Source organism: Falco punctatus, assembly GCF_963210335.1.
Source record: "Falco punctatus genome assembly, chromosome: 5".
In the NCBI taxonomy this organism is placed as follows: Eukaryota; Metazoa; Chordata; class Aves; order Falconiformes; family Falconidae; genus Falco; species Falco punctatus.
This window is the reverse complement of record NC_137584.1, coordinates 76,050,484-76,070,263: the sequence shown is the minus strand read 5'-3', so window position 1 is coordinate 76,070,263 and position 19,780 is coordinate 76,050,484. Positions and strand designations below refer to the sequence as shown.

Below are 19,780 nucleotides of genomic sequence, written 5' to 3'. Positions count from 1 at the left end.
TGGTGGGGAGAGATTTGTTCTTTTTCTGCCAGCATTACCTCTGATACTCAAAACGAGTCTTTTCCTATAGAATCAATGGAAAAAAAAATCCTATTAATAGCAACTAAAGCAGAAGCGGGCCTCTAACTCTTTTATAACTGTTTCTGTGCCGTTCTCAAACTATTTGAAACCACCTTTATGAGCTGCATAAAGTGCCTAACTAAAATAATAGAGAAATAGGAATCCATTCCACTTCCCGATTCCCTGAAGTAAAGCTACTCAAAATAATTTGTTTATACTGGAGACTATATACAAGGCATACGAAGCAATATGTATATCTAAAATCGACATGCCTTTTGGTTTTTAGCTGTTATAGAGCTTTTATTGTGGGGGTCTGGTCTGGCAGTAGGAAATGATCTGTAATAAAAACAGTGAAACACGGTTGTGTCTATTCCATACACTGAGGTTATAAAATTGGCAATTGCCCAGTAGTTAGCACTTGGTAATATATTAGGATACCCGATCTTATTGTTTAGCAGCTCCAGACGACTTAAATATCCCCTCAACCCTAATGGTTTGATTCTCCAGATACGTTGCAAATAAACAGGGGTTTTATGACTTAACTGACATGTATTATAACTACCTAAATAGCTGGCATATGTGCATAATAGAACCCTATTATTTGCCGAATTGGTTTTGCAATTGATTGAGTGGAAATGGGAGACTGTGAAGTAGGATCTGCTCGGCGAGGGTGTGTAATCAATTAGTCTTCTCCTCTGAAACATGCCCGCTGGACTGCCAGGACTCTACCACCAGCAAACCCCCCAGTTTCGGAGTATATTTTCTATAAGGAAACGCGTGTTGCCGCGATTCCGAGAGGAAGCAGCAGTAGCAGCTGTCAGCTCTTATTAACTCCTGCATAAAACATACCTTAAGTACGGTTTGTTATCAATTACTTGCAGAAATGAAACAACTGGGAAAATGCAGCGAGGCTCCCTATAAATTAAAGTGATTGATTGATTGATTAGAGCACCTGCTGTAAATCATAACAGTTACACACAATTATGAGGCAGCTATTTAAGTTCATTTGTAAACAAAATTCATGTCACGGGGGAATTGCGCTCATTTTTACTTTAGCCAATTTTGTTTTGTTTTGTTTATTTCTCAGTGTGTCTGGTTGCTATTACAGGAATCTGTTGGTTATAATCCCCTTGGTTACTCTTAAAATAACCTCACTAGTTTCTCAGAGAAAAGAAATGTTTTGGTTTATCGTGGACAGAATAACGCGGGTTTATTTTGGTTAGTTTCACTTTATTGCTTTGTTTTGACACCCCCCAACTACCTTTAAATTTGTGTTACAGTAACTAGACCAGCTTTATTTAGGGTTGGGAGAGTTCCTACTACTTCACGGACAGCACAATATGGCCAAGGTGGCGAATGCCATGGCTAGACCAGATTATTATTTTTTTTTCCTGGTGTTCATTTTTCTGCAGGAAAAGACTCATTTTATTTCATAAACCAGACTTAATAAAAACACAAAGCAATAACAGAGCTGTCTTCTGGTTGCTGTATCCTCCAGCCTTGATACTTATTTAAGACAGCGACTCCCTTCGTGTAGTGAATTTATTCCTGGCTCAGCTTGGCAGTAATGGAAACATTAGCAAAAAAAAGTAAAATTTCCTTTTTTTTTTCCCCTCCAGAAAGGCGCTGTCCGTTGTACAAAAGGCATCGGGGGGCTCTGGGTGAGACACAGGCTCAAACCCGAAAGTTGCCAGGTGCTTGCCAATATGTATTTTATTTCCCAATGATCAAACCCTGCATAGAGGCTGTACTGCACCACCCTTCTCTCCATCCATCATTCGTGGAGCAGTTTTCTAGAGGTTGGGGGAGCAGCACCCTTTAGGTTGCTGGAGGTAGCCGGAGGTTCAAAATTCCCTTTCATTTTGCTATTCTGTGCATGTCAGAGAGACTGTGGTTATCCTGTGCTCCTTCATGGCATGATGGTTTCTCTCCCCTCTCTTCCCCTCTTCTTTCCTCAGTTCCAGTTCCTCCAAAATCTGTTACTTCTTTGATGATGAATAAAGATGGCTTCCTGGGTGGAATATCAGTCAATACCGGAGAGGTGTTTTGCTCGGTACCTGGCCGCTTGTCTTTGCTTAGTTCAACTTCAAAGTACAAAGTAACTGTGGGAGAAGTTCAAAGACGCCTTTCTCCTCCTGAGTGTCTGAATGCATCCCTCCTAGGAGGAGTACTTAGAAGGTAAGAGGCTGGGCTGAGTGCATGACCATGCCCATGTGTGGGCATCCATGCATGCACCAGAAATATTTGGGCAACGGTAAAGATGATTGCAAATCCGCATTGATCTTCTCGCCATAGCATGTGCGGTTAATTTTCAGGGTAAGGTCAAAACCATGCTGTATTCAGAAGCGAAAGAGAACATATGGAGGCTAGAGAAGATCTGGCCTCGTACAGTTCCTATCAAAGAATCCCAAAATGAAGGAACTGAAACAAGAGTATTTTCACTCTTGTACATGCACGCAGCTTCTATTTTTCCTCTTTCTCCCCACACTTCTCACTTAGAAAATGGACAAAACAAAATGCCCCGATGGACTTGTTGCAATTATGAATTGGGTGTATTTCAGGACCTGATGTATTCCTAGGGATTTCCTAGATAAATCCATGAGGCTTCCTCTATAAGGCGATTAATATAGTGTCATATAAGACATTGAAATTGTCAGGGGATTAATAGGCAATCAGTAAGGTAGGTAAGTACCTGACTAAAGAAAAGCCATCAACAGATAGTTTGAATGTCAGAGGCTTAGTGTTTCATCTAGAGAAGGTTGCAAGAAGAATTACTCACAGATAGTCTTCAGATCTTTGCTTTTTAACATTTAACATTTGTGCAGATCACCCACTTATGTCCTTGTGGATTTTCTTGAAGATCTCAAAACAGTTAACATTGTGGTACTGAGGAAAACGAGGAGCAAGGGATAGCCTGGAGGTCTGGTTGCCACCGCATCATATCAAGTGCGAGGTTGTGCATTTAGGTACCAGCAACAGGGATTTAAGCTCCGAGGTCACTAACTGGAAAGACTAACAGGAGAAAGGCTTTTGTTTTTCTTGGCAGTGACTGAAGGACTGTGAATAGTCAGTACGACTTGTCTGTAGGAAAGGTGAGCTAAGGCTCCGTCTCCGGTCAGAGCAGGGAAGAAGTCACGATGTGGTATGAGATACCAGTTCACTCTAGCCAGTGGAAGGCTGAGAGGGGATAAGACTTCATTTTCTACATGTGAGGTACAAGCCAGACTGGAAAACAAAGCTTAACTTCGAGACAGAAACAAATTCAATTAATTTAACCCTGAATAAATATCGGCTCATGTTTAAAAGTTGGTGCTTGTCTTAGAGGAGGAAGTATCTTGCCAAGCCCTGTAGCAGCAATTGGGCAATGTTGACTGTAAGGTGTTTTAAAATGAAGTTGTTTGGTTTTGGTGTTTTTGGTGCTTTTTTTTTTTTTTTTTTTTTTTTTTTTGTGTGTGTGTATGTGTGTTTTTTTTGGGTTTTTTTGCCCCTTTTTTGTTTTTCCCCTCCACGCGAAAATTTCTGTGATGAATTTCAGGGGCTTCAGCTCCGTGTCTGGAGAGGAGGGGGAAATTCCTGCTACATGCAGTCAATCACCCAAAAATACACGTGAGAATCAGAGTCTCCTAAAATAGATGCTGTTCCACGTGAATGTCTGTAATCATTGCTCAGCTGTGATCCTTGCCAGTGAGAGCAGCAGAGATTTTTACTTACAGATGCTAACCTGCCTGCTCATTCTGTACAACTACAAATGGAACAGGGAGAACATCTGAGAGAGACATTGTATAAAATACAATTATCAAGGTAAAGAAACATCATTATTGAACTTCAGTGGATTTCTGGAGATGGCCCAAGCCGTAATCATTGGCTGCTGCTGACTTCAGTTCCTATCTCGAATCTAAATTTTAGACAAGCTTTTGGTTCAGAGCAGATGAAACATATAAAGCTGTTGCAATTCTGCTATCTAGCCCTATTTACTTTGATATAAGATCGTGGGAAGCCAGTCTGGCTTCTCTGTCATTTCTGGTTTCCTTTCGTTAAGCGTGACTGCTAATTCTTAAACAATTTTTAAGTAAGAACTAAGAGATAATTGGGATAGACTTTGATCTCAGGTGCCAAAACTCTCCCTGATTTCGCAGGTGGCAAGATTTTATCCCTGGGGATTTACATATGTATAGGCGTCCGAACAATAGCTCTGTCTTTCCCGCCTATAGCTCACTCATCCTTTTATTGTCCTTATCAGTAACCTCCGACAGACATTCAAATCTTCCTCCAGGCAACCAATTCCCTCTCTATAACGCACCCTGCCTTCAGGTGAGCTCTCCCTCTCAGCATCGCCTTTCCGCGCAAGGACACGCTCACACACACGCACCCAGTGGTTTAATAAATATTTTTCTTTCTTTTCTATTTATCCACAGGCCCGCGCATTCTCCCCTTAGAACCTCCCAGGTTGTTGTTGTTCCTTCCCCCCACCCCCCCCTCCCTTCCCATTAAGGCTCTTTCTTGGTATAAATGAGGATTTAATTCTCCTTCTCTACCTTTGTACCGATCTCTTCATCTTAATACAGTTCCCGTCGCACTATAGGAACCCGTTTGCTCTTTAGATCAGAATCCTGTACATTAATTATTGCTATCTGGCATTATTTGATTTCCCTGGATAAAACAGGGAGAAAAGTGGGTTCATCCCCACTCCCACCCCTGGGGAGAAATGAAGCAAATCTCAGCAAACCCAAGCAGAAATCAACACCTCCCCCCCAAGTCCTTAACGTCGAGGGAAAACCCTCCCAGGCTCCACTGACTGCACAGACTAAACGTTTCTTCCAGGAACACTGCGGGGTTAATCACGATGTTAATTTCTTTGCAATTCTAGAGCCAAATCGAAAAACGGGGGCAGATCTTTGCGAGAAAGGCTAGAAAAAATCGGTTTGAATTTACCAGCCGGCAGGCGTAAGGCCGCAAATGTCACTTTACTCACCTCCCTGGTGGAAGGTAAGCCGAGGGTCGCAGCTCTCTTCACATCCCTGCCTGCTTCCGACTCCTGCCTAACATTCCAAGAACCACCACCACCCCCCTCCCCCCCCCCCCCCCCCAAAGAAAAAAAAAACCTAAAAAAAACCACCCATAAAAATTAGCTTTGGGGATCAGGTAGGAAAACCCTTGCAGATGTGACATTCAGGGCGGGTGAGGATGGACACTGCCACGGTTAAGGATCCCACTCCCCAAAATGAACTCACTGGCTGGAGGGTCGTTGATCCCCCTTGGTGGCAAGAATGAGGTTGGGTGTGTGCCTACACGTGGGTGTATGTGCGTGTGTGACCCTGCAGGGCTGTCCCTCCTTGCTATGGATTTCCAGCCTGTGCTCTCCGACTCCACGTCTGCTCCATCCTCCCGTTAATTCGCTCCTCCCGAGCTTCTTTACGGCCACTACAGGACGCTCAAGTGAGGACAAATAATACAGAACAGATCTTTTCTTAAAGAAATCAGAACAATTCCAGAGTCGCAGAGGGCGGTGTACCTGGAGGTGGCTGGGACTGCGCAAAGACAGGCTGTTGCCGAGAAAGGAGGGAGGGGAGGATGAAGTTTCCCCTCATTACAAGTCAGCTAACATAATTTCGGTGGTCGGCGTGCTTCTTTGATTTATTGTTACTGTATCGAAAAGTAAAATTTAGAGCCACTAATATGTTTAGGATATGTGCGTGTTTATGCTAAGAGAAGTTGGACCTTCTCCAAAAAACATAACGGGAATAGTATGGATGCAATTATGAGTTATGTGTATCTGCATTACACATGCACACCGAGAGGCGTATAAATAATCCACTTATCTCTTCTGCATATAACCATGCATAAACATTTGTGCTAGATATTAACTTTTCCACTCCTTTGATTGAGTTGTGCGAGCGATAAGACCTTACCGCATGCAGGGCTGAAGGCAGGAGCGCAAAAAGACGGGGGCTGATAGGAAGGAGCTTCTCCTGGTACCTGCATACGGGTTATACCGGGTGTGCGAAGCACGGTGTAGGTTACGGGATATAGGGTCGCGCTAATAGGCGACGTGAAGCATTTCGGGTGTGACAACTGCCCTTTAACACCGGGGTTAGTGCAGCTTCATCCCTGTTGCCTGTGCGAAGACCTGCGCATCCTACTCCCAGCAGGATCAGCCCCTCCCCGAAGCTGGTCTGAGGTTCGAAAGGCTGCGTGGCTGTGTAGTGATGCTGAGGTTTGCGTCAAGCGTGTAGTAAGGTGTACATTATCCTCCTCTCCCCTGATTTCCTTACAAATCAACAGTTTACCTTGAAAGAGCTCCCTCCTTTCGGAAGAAGCTGCACCCGCTGAATTTATTTTCTTTTTCCCTCCCCCCTGCTATCAGTCAGGCTTCAGCTGTGGCATCGCCCGGAGCGCAGCGCTGCGGCCACCCCCGGGCGCTGCCCGCCCGGAGCCCGTCCGGCGGGGACACCACCCCATCCCCGCTTTCATTAACGCTTTGGTGATTAGCGACAAGCCTTGGAAAGAAGAAGATGACGTTGGAAAAGCAACTCCTGATCGTTAAAAATAATGTGGTCCTGGAGTTATTAGACATACCCGTTTTGCGTGTTGGAAATCTTCCCCCCTGGTCCCTCAGGCGGTGCTTTAAAGGTTTTAATGCTTTATTCTAGAGGGTCTGAGCTATAATCTGGTGGAATCCCCCTAGAGTCTGAGGGTTCCCCCCCTTCCCCCCCCCCCCCCCCCCCCTTCCTCCTTTCTGCAGCTACTGTCTTCTTGTGGCATGAAGTACATCAGTAGGAGCTGGATGACACGAACCTCTGGAGGCAAGAAACCTGAAACCAGGCAGGCAGGAAAAGTGACAATTAGAATTAGAGTTAGAATAATTATTATTTTTCACAGAACAGGTTGCCATTCCTTGCTGTCTTTCCACTGAGAAGAGTTCCTGTTGCATGATGGTCGGTTAAAAAATCAGATTAATAATTTCCATCGGACGAAACGCGGTTATCTCCATCATTTGACAGATGTGACGATAATTGTGATAACGATATGAGTAACTCCGTGTGCATGTATAAATAAGTGTGTATATAATGCCCCACAAGGAATTTACATTAGTATTAAACGCTATGTCCACATCTGTAAAATTTTGGACAGCGATCTGGTGTCCAACAGGAATGGTTTCTCTGCTCTTGAGAGAAGTTTGGGTCTTTCTGTCTTTCGGAATTTAACTAGTTTCCCCTGGTTGGTTGGGGTTTTTGGCCCAGTTAGTATGAAAGTGAGTGTGTGTGTGTGTGTGTATGTGTATGCGTGTGTCCCCTTTTCCCACAGTCATGGGTACACACCACCACAAGCGCATCATAACAGAGACAAACCTACTGAAAATTTGTCCCAGCAACTTACTTCTGCCACCAAAACGGGGCTTATGGAGGAAAAACCTGTACGTGGAGCCCGGCCTTGGCTCCAAAGGGGGCTCCAAAGGGGCCCGGGGGGAGTGGGGTGGGCGGCTCGGAGCCGGCCCGGAGGTGTTAATGCCCCTCTCCGTCCCCTTCAGGTGAGGCCGTTCATTTAGCTCGGGATTTTGGGTACATCTGCGAAACGGAGTTCCCAGCCAAAGCTGTTTCGGAGTACCTGAACAGACAGCACACGGACCCCAGCGACCTCCACTCCAGGAAAAACATGCTGCTTGCTACAAAGTGAGTGCCGAATTAACTACCCCCCTCTTTCTGCCTTCCCCCGAGAGAATCCTCCCTGTCCTTAAACCCTTCCCCGGAGCTTGTTTGGAAAGCAGACGGAATTTCCAGTCCCTAAGTTACAACGTCCCCGCGGGGGGTGGTGGGGTGGGGGTGGGGGTGGGGAGAGGGTGCTTGTATCGCCCTATGGGCAGGTTAGACCCTATAGCCTCTGCGTCCCTCTGCAGCGTGGGACAGGCTGTCCCTATAAAGCGTGTAAGTGACTGTTCCCTAGCTACTGTACAGCGTTTCCAGGCCACCCCCAGTTAAAAAATCTCTATGGAAAAGGGACCAAAAATCTATGCTTTGCTTCCACAGCATGTATGTCTGTCTGTCCCTTTAGCTGCTCACACACAGCTGTTTGTCTGCTACCAAATTACATCTTTTCCATACAATGTAATAAATTTGAAAAAAGGAAAAAAAAAAAAAAGACACACACACACACACACACACACACAGACACTACCATATATTGCTAATGATCCTCAGTTTGGTCCTCCCCACCCATCTATCTCCCTTGGGATTATCTCGGTGGATGTGCTGTATGTGGTGATTTATACTTGACTGTGCCTCCCAGGCTGCTAACCGGGTGCTTCATAGTTTGCTCAGGGCCTCAGCAGTGGGTGCTGTCTCCACACATCTTTATCTATCTGGCCAAAAAAGGGGGGGAAATAAAAAAGAGAAAGAAAGGAAAAAAAAAAAAAAGCACCCAGCCCAAACAGCTCTCATTCATTTCATGCTCTGGGATGTGGCTTGTCTCTGATGACAGTGTAATTTAAAGAAATATATGGAGGGTTGAAAAATCATTTGCTCAAATTTGTCCAGATGTTTTTTAGACGTGATTGGAATTTGATTGCCCTTTTCCGCAGGGTCAGAAGATATTAATGTCCCAGAACCTTAATTGCTCGCAGACCCTGCTTTGCTCTTTGAAGATGTAAAATGTTGGACTCATTACTGTTTGTTCTCCAAATTCAAAGTTTCCTCTCTTGCACTTTCTTAATGGATAATGCACATAGAAGTAGACCTTTATCTTTCCCCACCCTCTGAAACCTTTAACCCACTGGGAATTTCAGAGAATTTCAGAGGATGAGCACTGAATGTCTTTTTTAAGGGTTTCTTTTTAAATTTTTTTCTTTTTCTTATCTTTTTTTTTAATTCCAACCCTTTTTTCTCCAGTCCCTGGGTAGACATCTGTCTCAAAGATACTGTTCCTTTGGGAACCCCACCAGCTCCCAGGGTTTCTATGTTGCCTGGGTACCTGTTGACTTTGAAGGCCTTTTGGACCAGAGCAATGCAAAAGGAAGTGTGTGTGTGTGTGAATTCATTAGAAAAATCAAATCTAATTTTTCAAAGGTGTGAGCAAGCAAACAAAAGCCAGGTGTCACCCCTGATGTGTTAACTGGAGTGCTACCACCCAAAAATGAAGTAAGAAGTGCTTGCTTTGCTGCTCATACAATGAATAAGCCAGCATGGAGTCCCAGAGTCCTGATCTTTCTTGACAAGGTGGCCCAGCCTGAGCAGCCTCAGAGGAGGCTCCGTTTTGGCCCTTCCCTGCACCACGTCCCCGTGCCACCCAGTAGCTCTTGTTGCGTGCTTGTGCTTTCCTCCAGGAACAACACTGATGGGAGCTGTTTAGAGCCAGGGTCAGGCCTCCAGGAACGTGGGTGGTTGGCAAACCCATGGCACCTCTCCCTTTCAGCCTGGTTATTTTGAGAGCTGCCAAGCAGGACGGGGTTTTCACAGTGCTTGCAGCTGTTGGAGAGATTTCTGTCTCCAGACCTGGTGTTAACCTGCAGTTGTGGAAATCTTTCTCCTGAAGAGCATCATTTGGAGCAGGGAGCTGTTGGCTCACCGTGACCGGTCCCCAAGCACTGTTGGGGGGGGAAAAGAAGGTGGCAAAAAGGTCCTATCTTGGCTGTTGGGATCAGCTCTGGCCTGAATCTGCCCCTTCAACCTTGGTTGTCTAGGAGAAGTGTGGGATGAGCCTAACCATTGCTTTTTTTTCCTCTCTCTTTTCCTCTCTTTGCTTTTCTCTCTTCCGTGCAGGCAACTTTGTAAAGAATTTACAGATCTCTTGGCCCAGGACAGGACGCCCATTGGAAACAGCCGGCCCACCCCTATTTTGGAACCGGGCATTCAGAGCTGCTTGACTCACTTCAGCCTCATCACTCACGGCTTTGGGGCCCCCGCTATCTGCGCTGCCCTCACGGCCCTTCAGAACTACCTGACTGAAGCTCTCAAAGGCATGGACAAGATGTTCTTGAACAACAACACTGCTAACAGGCACACATCTGGCGAAGGACCAGGTAGTAAAACTGGAGACAAGGAAGAGAAACACAGAAAATGAGAGAGAGAGAGAGAGAGAGAGAGGGGAAAAAAAAAAAAGACAGGAAAAGAAAAAAGTTAAGTAAATAAAAGGAGAAAAGAGAGAGATAATCTTTTAAAACAAAACCGTCTTAATTTTAGCTTTAAAAATACTGGATTGGGCTTTGGAAGAATTCTATTAGGTAGGACAAAATAATAATAATAATAATAAAATCATAAAAGAAAGACAATAATTTAAGATCAGAGGAGCACAATGGCGCAAGACCAGTGGTTCAGAGTCTCTTGCCAGGAACATGTGAAGACAACCACCAGGATTTTTTTCCCACTTCTGTTCTTTCACATTTTTTAAATAATGATTTGGGGGGGAGGGAAATATAATAATAATTATTATTAATAATAATAAAAAAGACATGAATAACTTATTGGAAGAAATCGGAGAAACATTTTTGGTGTCAGTGCTTTGATTTCTTGAGCTGCACAGTCTGTCTTGCTATTATTTTTATTTTGTTCTCTTTTATTTTTTTCAATTGAATGATGTCCTGTCTCCACCCTAGCTAAAATGATCTTCCAGAGCGTTCCTTTCTGAGCAACCCCATTGCCTCATTCACCTCAGCTCTCCCCATCTCATCTCACCACCCTGGTTCTGTCTAGACGAGGAAAGGAGGGGAGGCGAGCACCCAGACCTCTCACAAAGTCATCAACACCAGCCAGTTCAAGCTGCGTTTGTGGCAGCATCTTAACGTTAGATGCCATTAGATAGGAAGTTTCAAGTCATCATAGCTCGGTTGAATTAGCTAACTCTATTTTTTAAGATTTTTTTTATTTTTCCTGGTCTAGACAGACTCTGTTTAGATTACCAGCGTTTACAGGTGTGTATGGGCGTGTGTGTGCCTATGTGTGTGCATATGTGTATGCACATACATAACTTGATAGGATGCGTGTGTATCCTATGTATGTTTGTATATATATATGAATATATATGGATATATACATATATATATAAAATATGTGTGCGCAGTCACACATATTCATGCATGCAAACATACCTTTGTAATTTAGTACTTTGACAGTAAAATGCCTTGTTTATAATGGGTTGCAAAATTTGAAAGTAAGGTCTGGTAAAATGTCAACACTATCTGAGTTCTTAATTTTCTGAGGTCTCCTCTTTTTCTCTAGGGAGTTTTATATTCCTAACTATGCCAATGTTTCAGTCCTTAATTTCCTTGAGTAATGTGTGTGTGAGAGATATCTTCCCCTATTTTTAAAGAACTGTTAACAACGACAAAAAATGAGTGATATGAGTATGTAATTCTTTCTCAGGAGTATGCACTATTTTATTTTCTTCTGTTTCCTAAAGCTTTGCCCGCTTGGCTTATGAGCTTCTTCAAAGAGGACTAGAGATCCCTACACAATATATCAGGTACAGAGAAAAAAAATCCACAGTTCTGATATTCTGATACTTTTCTTTTTTTTTTTTTGCTTTTTCAAATCAAAGCCAGTTGTTTCCGAATTCTGTAGGTGCACTTCTTTAAAGAAGCTCAAAGGGAATAATTTGAATGAGATAAAAATATAAGTTGAAATCCAGGTGTAAAACTGCAAAGAAAATAAGAGCTGTGTTGAATGTTATCGCACTTGCTTGGCACTAGGGTTTTGTACCCAGGGAGGAAAGGGCTGCCATGTGAGCTGGCTCCTCGTGATGGGAGTGGGGAGGGCTTGCCAGGGAATATCCTGATTTCTGAGCTCAGTCAGAGGAAATCTGTTTCTCTTAGAAAGCTTTTTTAAAAAAATGTCTTGTGACTCTTGCTTTAGAACAAGTCAGTGTGGTAGGGGGAAAAAACTTCTGAACTCCAATGTTTTTCTCAGTGGTTTGGTGCCTGACAGGATGTCTTATGCATATGATTCAGCAGGGGGTGGAGGGGAAGTCTGATGTCTTTCCTTTTTTTTTTTTTAACATATATTTCTTTGTCTTCTATGGTAAAAACAATGCTGAAGTGTAAGGATATGAATTTCTGTTTGGATTCTGCCATATTGGGTAATTGCATGTGTTTCTCAGTGGGGTAGGGTTCGTGCACTAACACATCTTTTTGCTTATGTCAGAACAGTTACTGGGTGTGGGTAAATCTCTCCTGGAGTGGCTGGCAAAACTCCAGTGGGGTCAGGCCTCCCCCCAGGATGCCTGTTAAAGCTGCAGGACTCAATCCCACCAACCCAAGCAGGCACACCTGAACTCAAAGCAAGGGAGACAGAGAGAAATAAAAGAGAAGCTTTAGCCTTGTTTTAATTCCTAGATACTTTGCAAAGTGGATGGTGGGGAGTAATAACTCAGTAATACTTTCAACATCCCCCAACAATTTTTTTGGGAAAGAAAAAAAGTAAATGAGCCTCTTGACTGTCACCTTAGTGTCCTTAGCTATCTGAGAACTGGCCTGCTCTGCTTTTCAAATCTTTGTGCAGCAAGCAAAGGTTGGCTTTTGTTCCCTACATGTGTGCTGGACACGCATGTGGCAATAGAAATCCAGGAATCACCCAGCCCCAAGGAGCACTGACCCCTCTGGAACTGCTCCTCATTCACATACCTTTGGTGCTTCTGGGGCAGAGTGCTGTGGGGCAGAGTGTCACATGAAAAAAGGGGGAAACTGAAGCAGGCAGCCTTCTCCATGGGCTGCTGGGATGAGCTGGAGGCAGTCTTCTACCCTGGCAGTGGGTTTGGTAACTGGCATGCCCCTGCAGAGGTCACCAGAGAAGGTGTGGATCCCTGGGTAATGTAGATCTCATGGATCCCTCACCAGTATACAGGGGACCCCCAGATTGAAAAGCAGCCCCCAGGCAGGCCCTGGACCTCCAAAGTCTACCCTTTGCCAACCATTTCCAATTTCAGCAGGCCCCTGGGCAAGGACCACCCAAGCTCCAGCACAGGGCATACCCCAGCAGTGATGTGTGGGAAAGGGAAGGAGTACATGTGTGTGTGTGTGTGTATCTGGGGAGGAATGACTGGTACCACCTGCAAGCACATCTCCCTTCTCTGCCTGATGAGAACCTTCTCTTTATTGAAGCAGAGCACAAAGCATTGACAGTTGCTTTGTCTGGCCTCTGCTTTTGCCTTGGTGAGGAGCCGGTGGGTCCAGCCTCCCCACATCACCCAGCCCAGTGGGGGCTGCTGCGGATGGGGAGACCCCAAGTTAGCTCTGTCTTCCACCTCCCGAGCTGCACATGCAGGGACATGGGGTCCTGCTCCCTGCCACCCCAAGAGCTTCCAGCTGAAGGCTTGGCAGGGGTGGGGGTGTTGGGGATGCTCCTTCCTTGTCTGTGGGGGAATGCTGGGGATGCTCCTTTTAACTGCAGAAGACAGTATCCCACCACCGTTGTGTGTGAATGAGGAGAGGGAACCACTTGCAACTTCTTGGGGAAAGACCTGTACACACGCGCACATGTTCATGCATGTGTGAGGGCCCAATCCTGCTTCTGCTGTTGCTGAAAATCTCCCTTAGGCACAGGTTTGGTCACCTGGACCAGGACCTAAACCTTGAGAAAGTTGAGGGAAGAGTTTCAGCTTACTCCTGGCAACTTTGGATCTGCCCCTCGTGCCTTCTACCTGGAAGAGACAGACTGCAAATGCCAGACTGGGCTTCGCTCAGGCAAAATAAAGCCAATTAAGATTCCCATTGATTTCAGTGGGATGCCCCCCATTTGCTCCCCAACGTATGGAGACAAAATTCCATAAGGTTTCTGATTTAAATGCAAACAGGGAGAAAACATGGCACAGGAGTGTATCCATCTCTGTTCTTCCCCCTAGTCTAGTGCTGGTCACAGAGGGAAATATCCATTCCTGGGTGGCTCCTAGCAGTGCGGAGGACTGAGGTCCCCCCAAAACTAAGCCCAGCCTCCCACTGGAAGGTGTTTTCCTGCTCCCCTGAACTTTCCCAACCCGACTACTTGTGTCGGCGGGGCACCTCAGACATTTATCTGATAATTGAGTTATTAAAAGATTTGGTTTCCTCGGGATCATAAATCAATAAACAGGAGGATTAACACGGCAGCTTTTCTTTTTAACTCAAGGGAAAAGTTTGAGGAGAGACCATGAAAAGTTTGTTTTCAAACCAAACAGGTGGGTTGCTGTAAATTTTATTTCATTTTCAGTCTCACTTTTTTTTTTTTTTTAATAACAATTCTCTATTTTCCGTTGGAAAGATCTTTGGTTTTGTATGTTCCCTGACTTTTTTGTTTGTTTTGTTTTTCTCCCTGGTTGTTATTCACACAAGGTGTGAAGGAAACAAGAAGCCAGTTTGATGGGAATCCTTTTAGAACCCGATGATTTCTTTAAAATTGGGTTGTGTTTTGTCCCACCTAATAGAAATTCTCTGTGAGAAGCTGTTACAAGTCCCGTTGCATCCCAGACCAACCTCCCCCAAAACCCCCAAATTTGCATTTGGGGCTGGGAGGGAGGGGGGGGAGGATGGTTTTAAGACCTTTAGCTGTGCCCAAAGGGCTTATTCCCTTCCCTTGCTCATCTCTTTCTGACCAGTTTATCAGCAGACCTGTTCAGCTCTGTTTTAATACGTTTCTCGGAGAATTTGGTGCTCGTTTCAGCTGCCGTAAGCATTGCCAGATCGATCCGGCTAACCCCCCTGCCCCCTCCGGCTTCCCTGGGTGAGAGACCGTAGGCTTTTTACAAATAGTATATTTTCTTATACAAAGGGAAGAAGTAAAAGAAAATATCCCCAACCACACTGGCAAACGCCTGAACATTTCGAGAGAGACAAAACATTGTGTGTCAGCGAGAAATAAAGGAAAAAAAAAACCCAACAAAACAACCAAATGAAACCCAAACAAATGCAAAGCTCTGAAAAAGCGAATGAGAAACTGGAAAGATGAAAGAAAAAAAATAATTCTCCTTTTATACCCCAAACTATCCCTTTCACCCCCTCTTCTTGAAAAATCTGACCATGCAGTGAGAAATATCAGTTTATCGACTCTTCCTGAGAAGAAATGCGGAGAGGCATTCAGTATTGAGTTTGTATATATTTATTTATGCTTAATTTAACGGGAATGTGTAAATATGGCGAGCAAGTAGTTTTTGGGTTATTTATCTGTGAATCTATACCTCTGTGAACGGGTGGGGGAATTTAAAAAGAAAAAGTAAAAAAAAAAAACAAATAAAAAAGAAAAAAACAAAACCAACAAAAAAAAATCCCGCTTGACTAGATAGTATCCTATCTGAATCTTTTCTGTTCTTTATAGACAAGCTGTTATGGTAATGGGTAGAAATTGGTTTCTTGTCCAGTGATGACCTGATTTACATAAATAATAAGAATAAGAATAAAAAAAAAGAGATTGTTGTGTTTTGTTGTATTTTCCTCTTCAGTTTTTTTGAATGTTGGTGCTGCTTCGATTCTGCAGACGGATTTACTTATAACACCAAGAAGTCTTTATTTTCCCAGTCTAGGCTTTGGGGAAATTCAGGACATGTCTCTACAGTAAAAAAAAAAAAAAAAAAAAAAAAAAGAAGACAATAAATATTGCTTCTCAGAAATGTTGGTATTTTATTTCTGTCTGACTCAAAAGTGTCCATATTTTTACCACTCTTACCTCTTCATTCTAAGCAGACCTATAATAAACCTCATGTCATGTGAACGTGAGCTTTTGTTTCATTTTGCTTTTACCAGCTGAATTAGCAGCAAATCCTTTTTTCTTTTCAAAGTATTAGCCATTAATGTTATGTAAGCCTTCAGTATCAGGAAACATTCCCCCTCCCGCCCCCCGCTGTGTTACTGTTACTATATGTTTCCCTTATGTATTCATGGATGTGAGTGTGTGTGTGCTCTTCTGTACAGATGGGGAGTGATGCTCGTATTCACAACGCGGGATTATTTTCTACCTTTAGGTCTACAGTTGCAGCACCGCTAATTAGCAAAAGGAAATATTCAAACCAAAACAACTTTTTTTTCCCTTCCACCTCCCCTTCCCTCCGTTCCCAAATCGCCTTTATTTAGGTTTGTAATCGACACTCGTGAAACAGAGCTGAGAGGAGATCCGGATCCCCTGGGCTAAGCCGGAGCCACTCCGGAGTGACTCGGGGTTTGCCCTGCGAGTGGGTGAAGGAGGAGAGGGGGAAGATTAGGGCCTCAGGATTATTAATAATTTTTTCAATGTTGTTATAGAATGAACCTTTTTTTTTTTTTTTTTTTTGTTTTGTTCTTCTTCTTCTTCTTCTTCTTCTCCCCCCCGTAAATCAGAGGCTGGAAAGGGACTGTCAATATAACCGTCCGCACAGTCACCCTGAAAACAAACACACACGTGTGCTCTAACAGGGAACCCGGAGGGTGGAAACCGGTTTAAAGCATTTCCTTTACTGCGGTGAACTGTTTTAGCTGAATACCCGCTCTGAAGACTTTCTGGGTTGGGTTTTATCCTTTGGTTTTTGGAGACAGCGGTGGTTTAAGAGGACAGGTGGGGAGATGCAGGAGCTGTAACAGGCAGTGGATCGGTTTTTGCAACTTAACATTTATCTCGAAGGGGGTGGGGGAACAGCAAAAAATAAATCCACTCCCACCTCCATCTCCCAAACTACCTCCCTTCTCCCTCTCCTTCCAGCTTGGACTACAGGAACCGACTCAGCTGATCGTCCAAGGTGTCCAAAATAAATCATCATCATCATCATCATCATAAAAAAGCCCCAACAACGTTGCAAACGAGGACCCCAAAGTCTGTTTTATGGGGAAGCTTTGGAGGCTCGGCTGCCTCGGCTTCAGCCAGGCTTGGACTCAGCCGTGACCTACTTTCCCTCCGTGGTGTGATGGCAAAACCGCCCGGAGCAAGTTCGGGGGGCCCGGGATGGAGGGAGCGGGTGGGGATGGTGGGGGGGAGCGGAACGGTGGCAGCAGCGCCCGAGGTCCGAGCAGGGGGAAATTGACGTGGGGGGAGCAGCCGAGCTGTAAGCAAAAGAAAAAAGGGAATCCCTCCACCCCCCGCCCTTTCCTCTTTTTTACCGGGGCTTTGCAGGGCAAGGAGTGGGGACCCCCAAACCTCCCCCAGCCCCCCTGACCCAGCTGCGGGCAGGGGTGGGGGGAAGGTGCCGGTGGGCAGGGAGTGCTGGGAAGCCCAGCGACACCGGAGCTGATTTCCAAAAGCCAGGGTGCATGCCATGCTTTTTGAGTTTGTTTTGTTTTCTTTTGTTTTAATCGCACCGATGACATTATTTTTAGTACAGCATACGTTTTGCATGAAACCTTTCAACGCAGCTCTCGCAGTTCCCGGCGGAGACTGAGAGGGTTGTTTGGGGGACGAGGAGGGAATCAGGAAGTTTCTCTGTTGTCCCAGAACTGTGCAACAGTTATGTAAAAAGAGGATTAAAAAAAAAATTGCACCAGGGAAAGCTCTTTTGTAACTCGGCAGAAACACCCGCTTGTGGAAACCGAGGGCTCCCTTTAAAACGGGACCCGACGAGACGAGGAAGGTCTCACCCCGAGTTTCCCAGGCTTCCGGCGACAGTGTCAAGGTTGCAAATTCAAGGCACATATATGTATATATTTATGATAAACTACAACCAGCAGCTCCGGGAGGCTGCCGGTGAGCCCTGCCTCCCCCGGGGCCGGGCTCTCCTCCTGCTCCCCCCGCGGGCAGGTAGCGGTGCTGGGGTGGGGGGCACACCGGCGGGGCTGCAGGGGTAGTGGCAGCGAAGGAGAAATATTCCTGCTGATCTCTGCTCCACCGCACTTCCCCAACGGTCTTCAACAAGCCAAGATCAGATACTCGCTTTCTTTTCCTTTTCTTTCTTTCCTTCTTCCCTTTTTTCTTTTCCTTTTATTTCCTTCTTTCTTCCCTTCCTTCTTTCCTTCTCTCCTGCTTTCCTTCTTCCTTCGTTCTTTCCTCCTTTTTCTCTTCTCTTTCTTTCTTTCTTTCTCTCTTTCTTTCTCTTCTTCTTTCTTTCTTTCTCTCTTTCTTTCTTTCTTTCTTTCTTTCTCTCTTTCTTTCTCTCTCTCTTTCTTTCTCTCTTTCTTTCTTTCTTTCTTTCTTTCTTTCTTTCTTTCTTTCTTTCTCTATTTCTTCCCCTTCTTATTTTTCTTTCTCTTTCTTCTCTTTCTACCTCCTGGTCATTCTCCTCTTCTAGCTTTTCCCCCAACTAAGGTTAAAAAAAAAATGAATAGCAGCAGTAACCTGGCTCATCGAAACTTCCCCTCCCCACCGCTCTGATGCTATGATCTGCTTTCCCAGTCATGACCAGCAGGGACCTTCTCTCCGGCTCTCCTGCCTTGCCCCATTCTCTTTTTCAAACTCTAGGTAGTTCTACTTTCCATTACGAAACTTCACCTTGATTTATATAGTCATAAACATAATTTTTGTCTTTCATCCCTTTGGGGTGAACTCCTTTTTCTTTCTTCCTTTTGCCTTTTCTTTTTTCTTCCTTTTTTCTTTTTCCCTTTTCCCTCCCCACCTGCATGGTATGGCCCACATTTATATGAGACCTCATAAATAACATCTGGTGTCCCTATGATGGAACTAGTCAAATGTCTTAAATAACCCCCAGTACCAATATATTCACTGAATTCCTTTGTTTTCTCTGTCTGTCTCGCAAACAGGCACCCACACATATTTCCCCCCGTAGCTGTATGTGTGTCCGTGCACAGCCGGCCTAGGACACTGTGTGTCACAACCTCACGTCGCTCCGCTTCGTCGTGCGGAGCCGGCCCCATCCCCACACCGCTACTGACTTGGATCAGTTAAGGGAAAAGAAAAATACTCTTGGGTTTTGCCTTCGGAATGAAACCCTTGCAACGTGCTCCAGCCGCGGCCAAGGGCTGGTCCTGCCCGGCGCGCTGCCCCCAGCCCGGAGCTCTGCCCTCCGTGCCCCCCCCCCCGCGGAGCCCCCTCTTCCCCGCCCGGCCGGGCCTGATCTTGCTCCCCGGGGCAGCGGGGAAGGTCTGCCCCCACCTCCCTGCCAGCCAGCCACCCCTCTGCTGGGGGACACGTTCGGAGCAGGGGAGAAGGGAGTCACTGGGGATTCACAAGTTAATAGTGTCTTTATACTCTGTCTTTAATATGAAGGCGAAAAAAACCCCAGAATCTTACGCAATTACTTCTGGGCTTCCTCAAAACAACACTCGGATGAAAGGAGTGTGTGTGCGTGTGCCTTTGCGTGTGTATTTTTCACCCGAATTTTCACAGACTATGATCCTTTTACCATCCAGATCTGCCCGGGATGGGGCAAATGAAAAAATCCCCACAAAAACAAACAAACAAAAAACCCCAGAAAACCCAACAACAACAAAAACTCCAAACAAAAACCCCTCCAACCCAAAAATCAAGAAAAAACCAACAACCAACCACCCCAACAACAATCCAAACAACAAAACCGGGTGTAACGCTTGGCAAGGTGTTTTGAAAGCAAACACCATCCTGAGCGGTCCCCGGTGCGGTGGGACCTCCCGGGGGTGCTATGACGGTGGTTGTTAGTGCTATTAAATAAACAGTGGCGTCTGACGCCAGGCGAGGAGGGGGCTTTCCTCAGGTCGAGAAGAACATGTCCTTTAAAGCAGAAACGTTTAGTTCTTTTCAGGTGATAAATTAGTGCGTGTTGAGCTTTACAAAGAGCATTGGGTACAGTTGTAGTTACATCCGTAGTTTTTACTCGATTAAAACGCCGAGGTGAATGAAACGCGTGTGGATATTTCTCCCCCTTGCAAAAATCCATC

At 45.1% G+C, this 19,780-nt stretch overlaps 1 protein-coding gene across 7 annotated transcripts in view; it reads left to right on the top strand.

The window, feature by feature from the left end:
- TFAP2B (transcription factor AP-2 beta) overlaps positions 1–19,558 on the top strand; it is a 44,433-nt gene extending 24,875 nt beyond the window's left edge. For 2 of the 7 annotated variants that reach the window (XM_080388111.1, XM_080388113.1), the window contains 6 exons: positions 1,680–1,754; positions 2,019–2,238; positions 4,928–5,046; positions 7,589–7,730; positions 9,813–10,072; positions 16,683–19,558. In XM_080388111.1, the coding sequence (XP_080244237.1) occupies positions 1,680–1,754; positions 2,019–2,238; positions 4,928–5,046; positions 7,589–7,730; positions 9,813–10,072; positions 16,683–16,732 (866 nt within the window). In that variant the 3' untranslated portion in view covers positions 16,733–19,558. Of the gene's footprint in view, positions 1–1,679; positions 1,755–2,018; positions 2,239–4,927; positions 5,047–7,588; positions 7,731–9,812; positions 10,192–11,448 lie in introns of those variants that run through there. The other 5 variants (XM_080388116.1, XM_080388117.1, XM_080388112.1 and 2 more) reach the window with 4 other exon arrangements.
- The last annotated feature ends 222 nt before the right edge of the window (positions 19,559–19,780 follow it).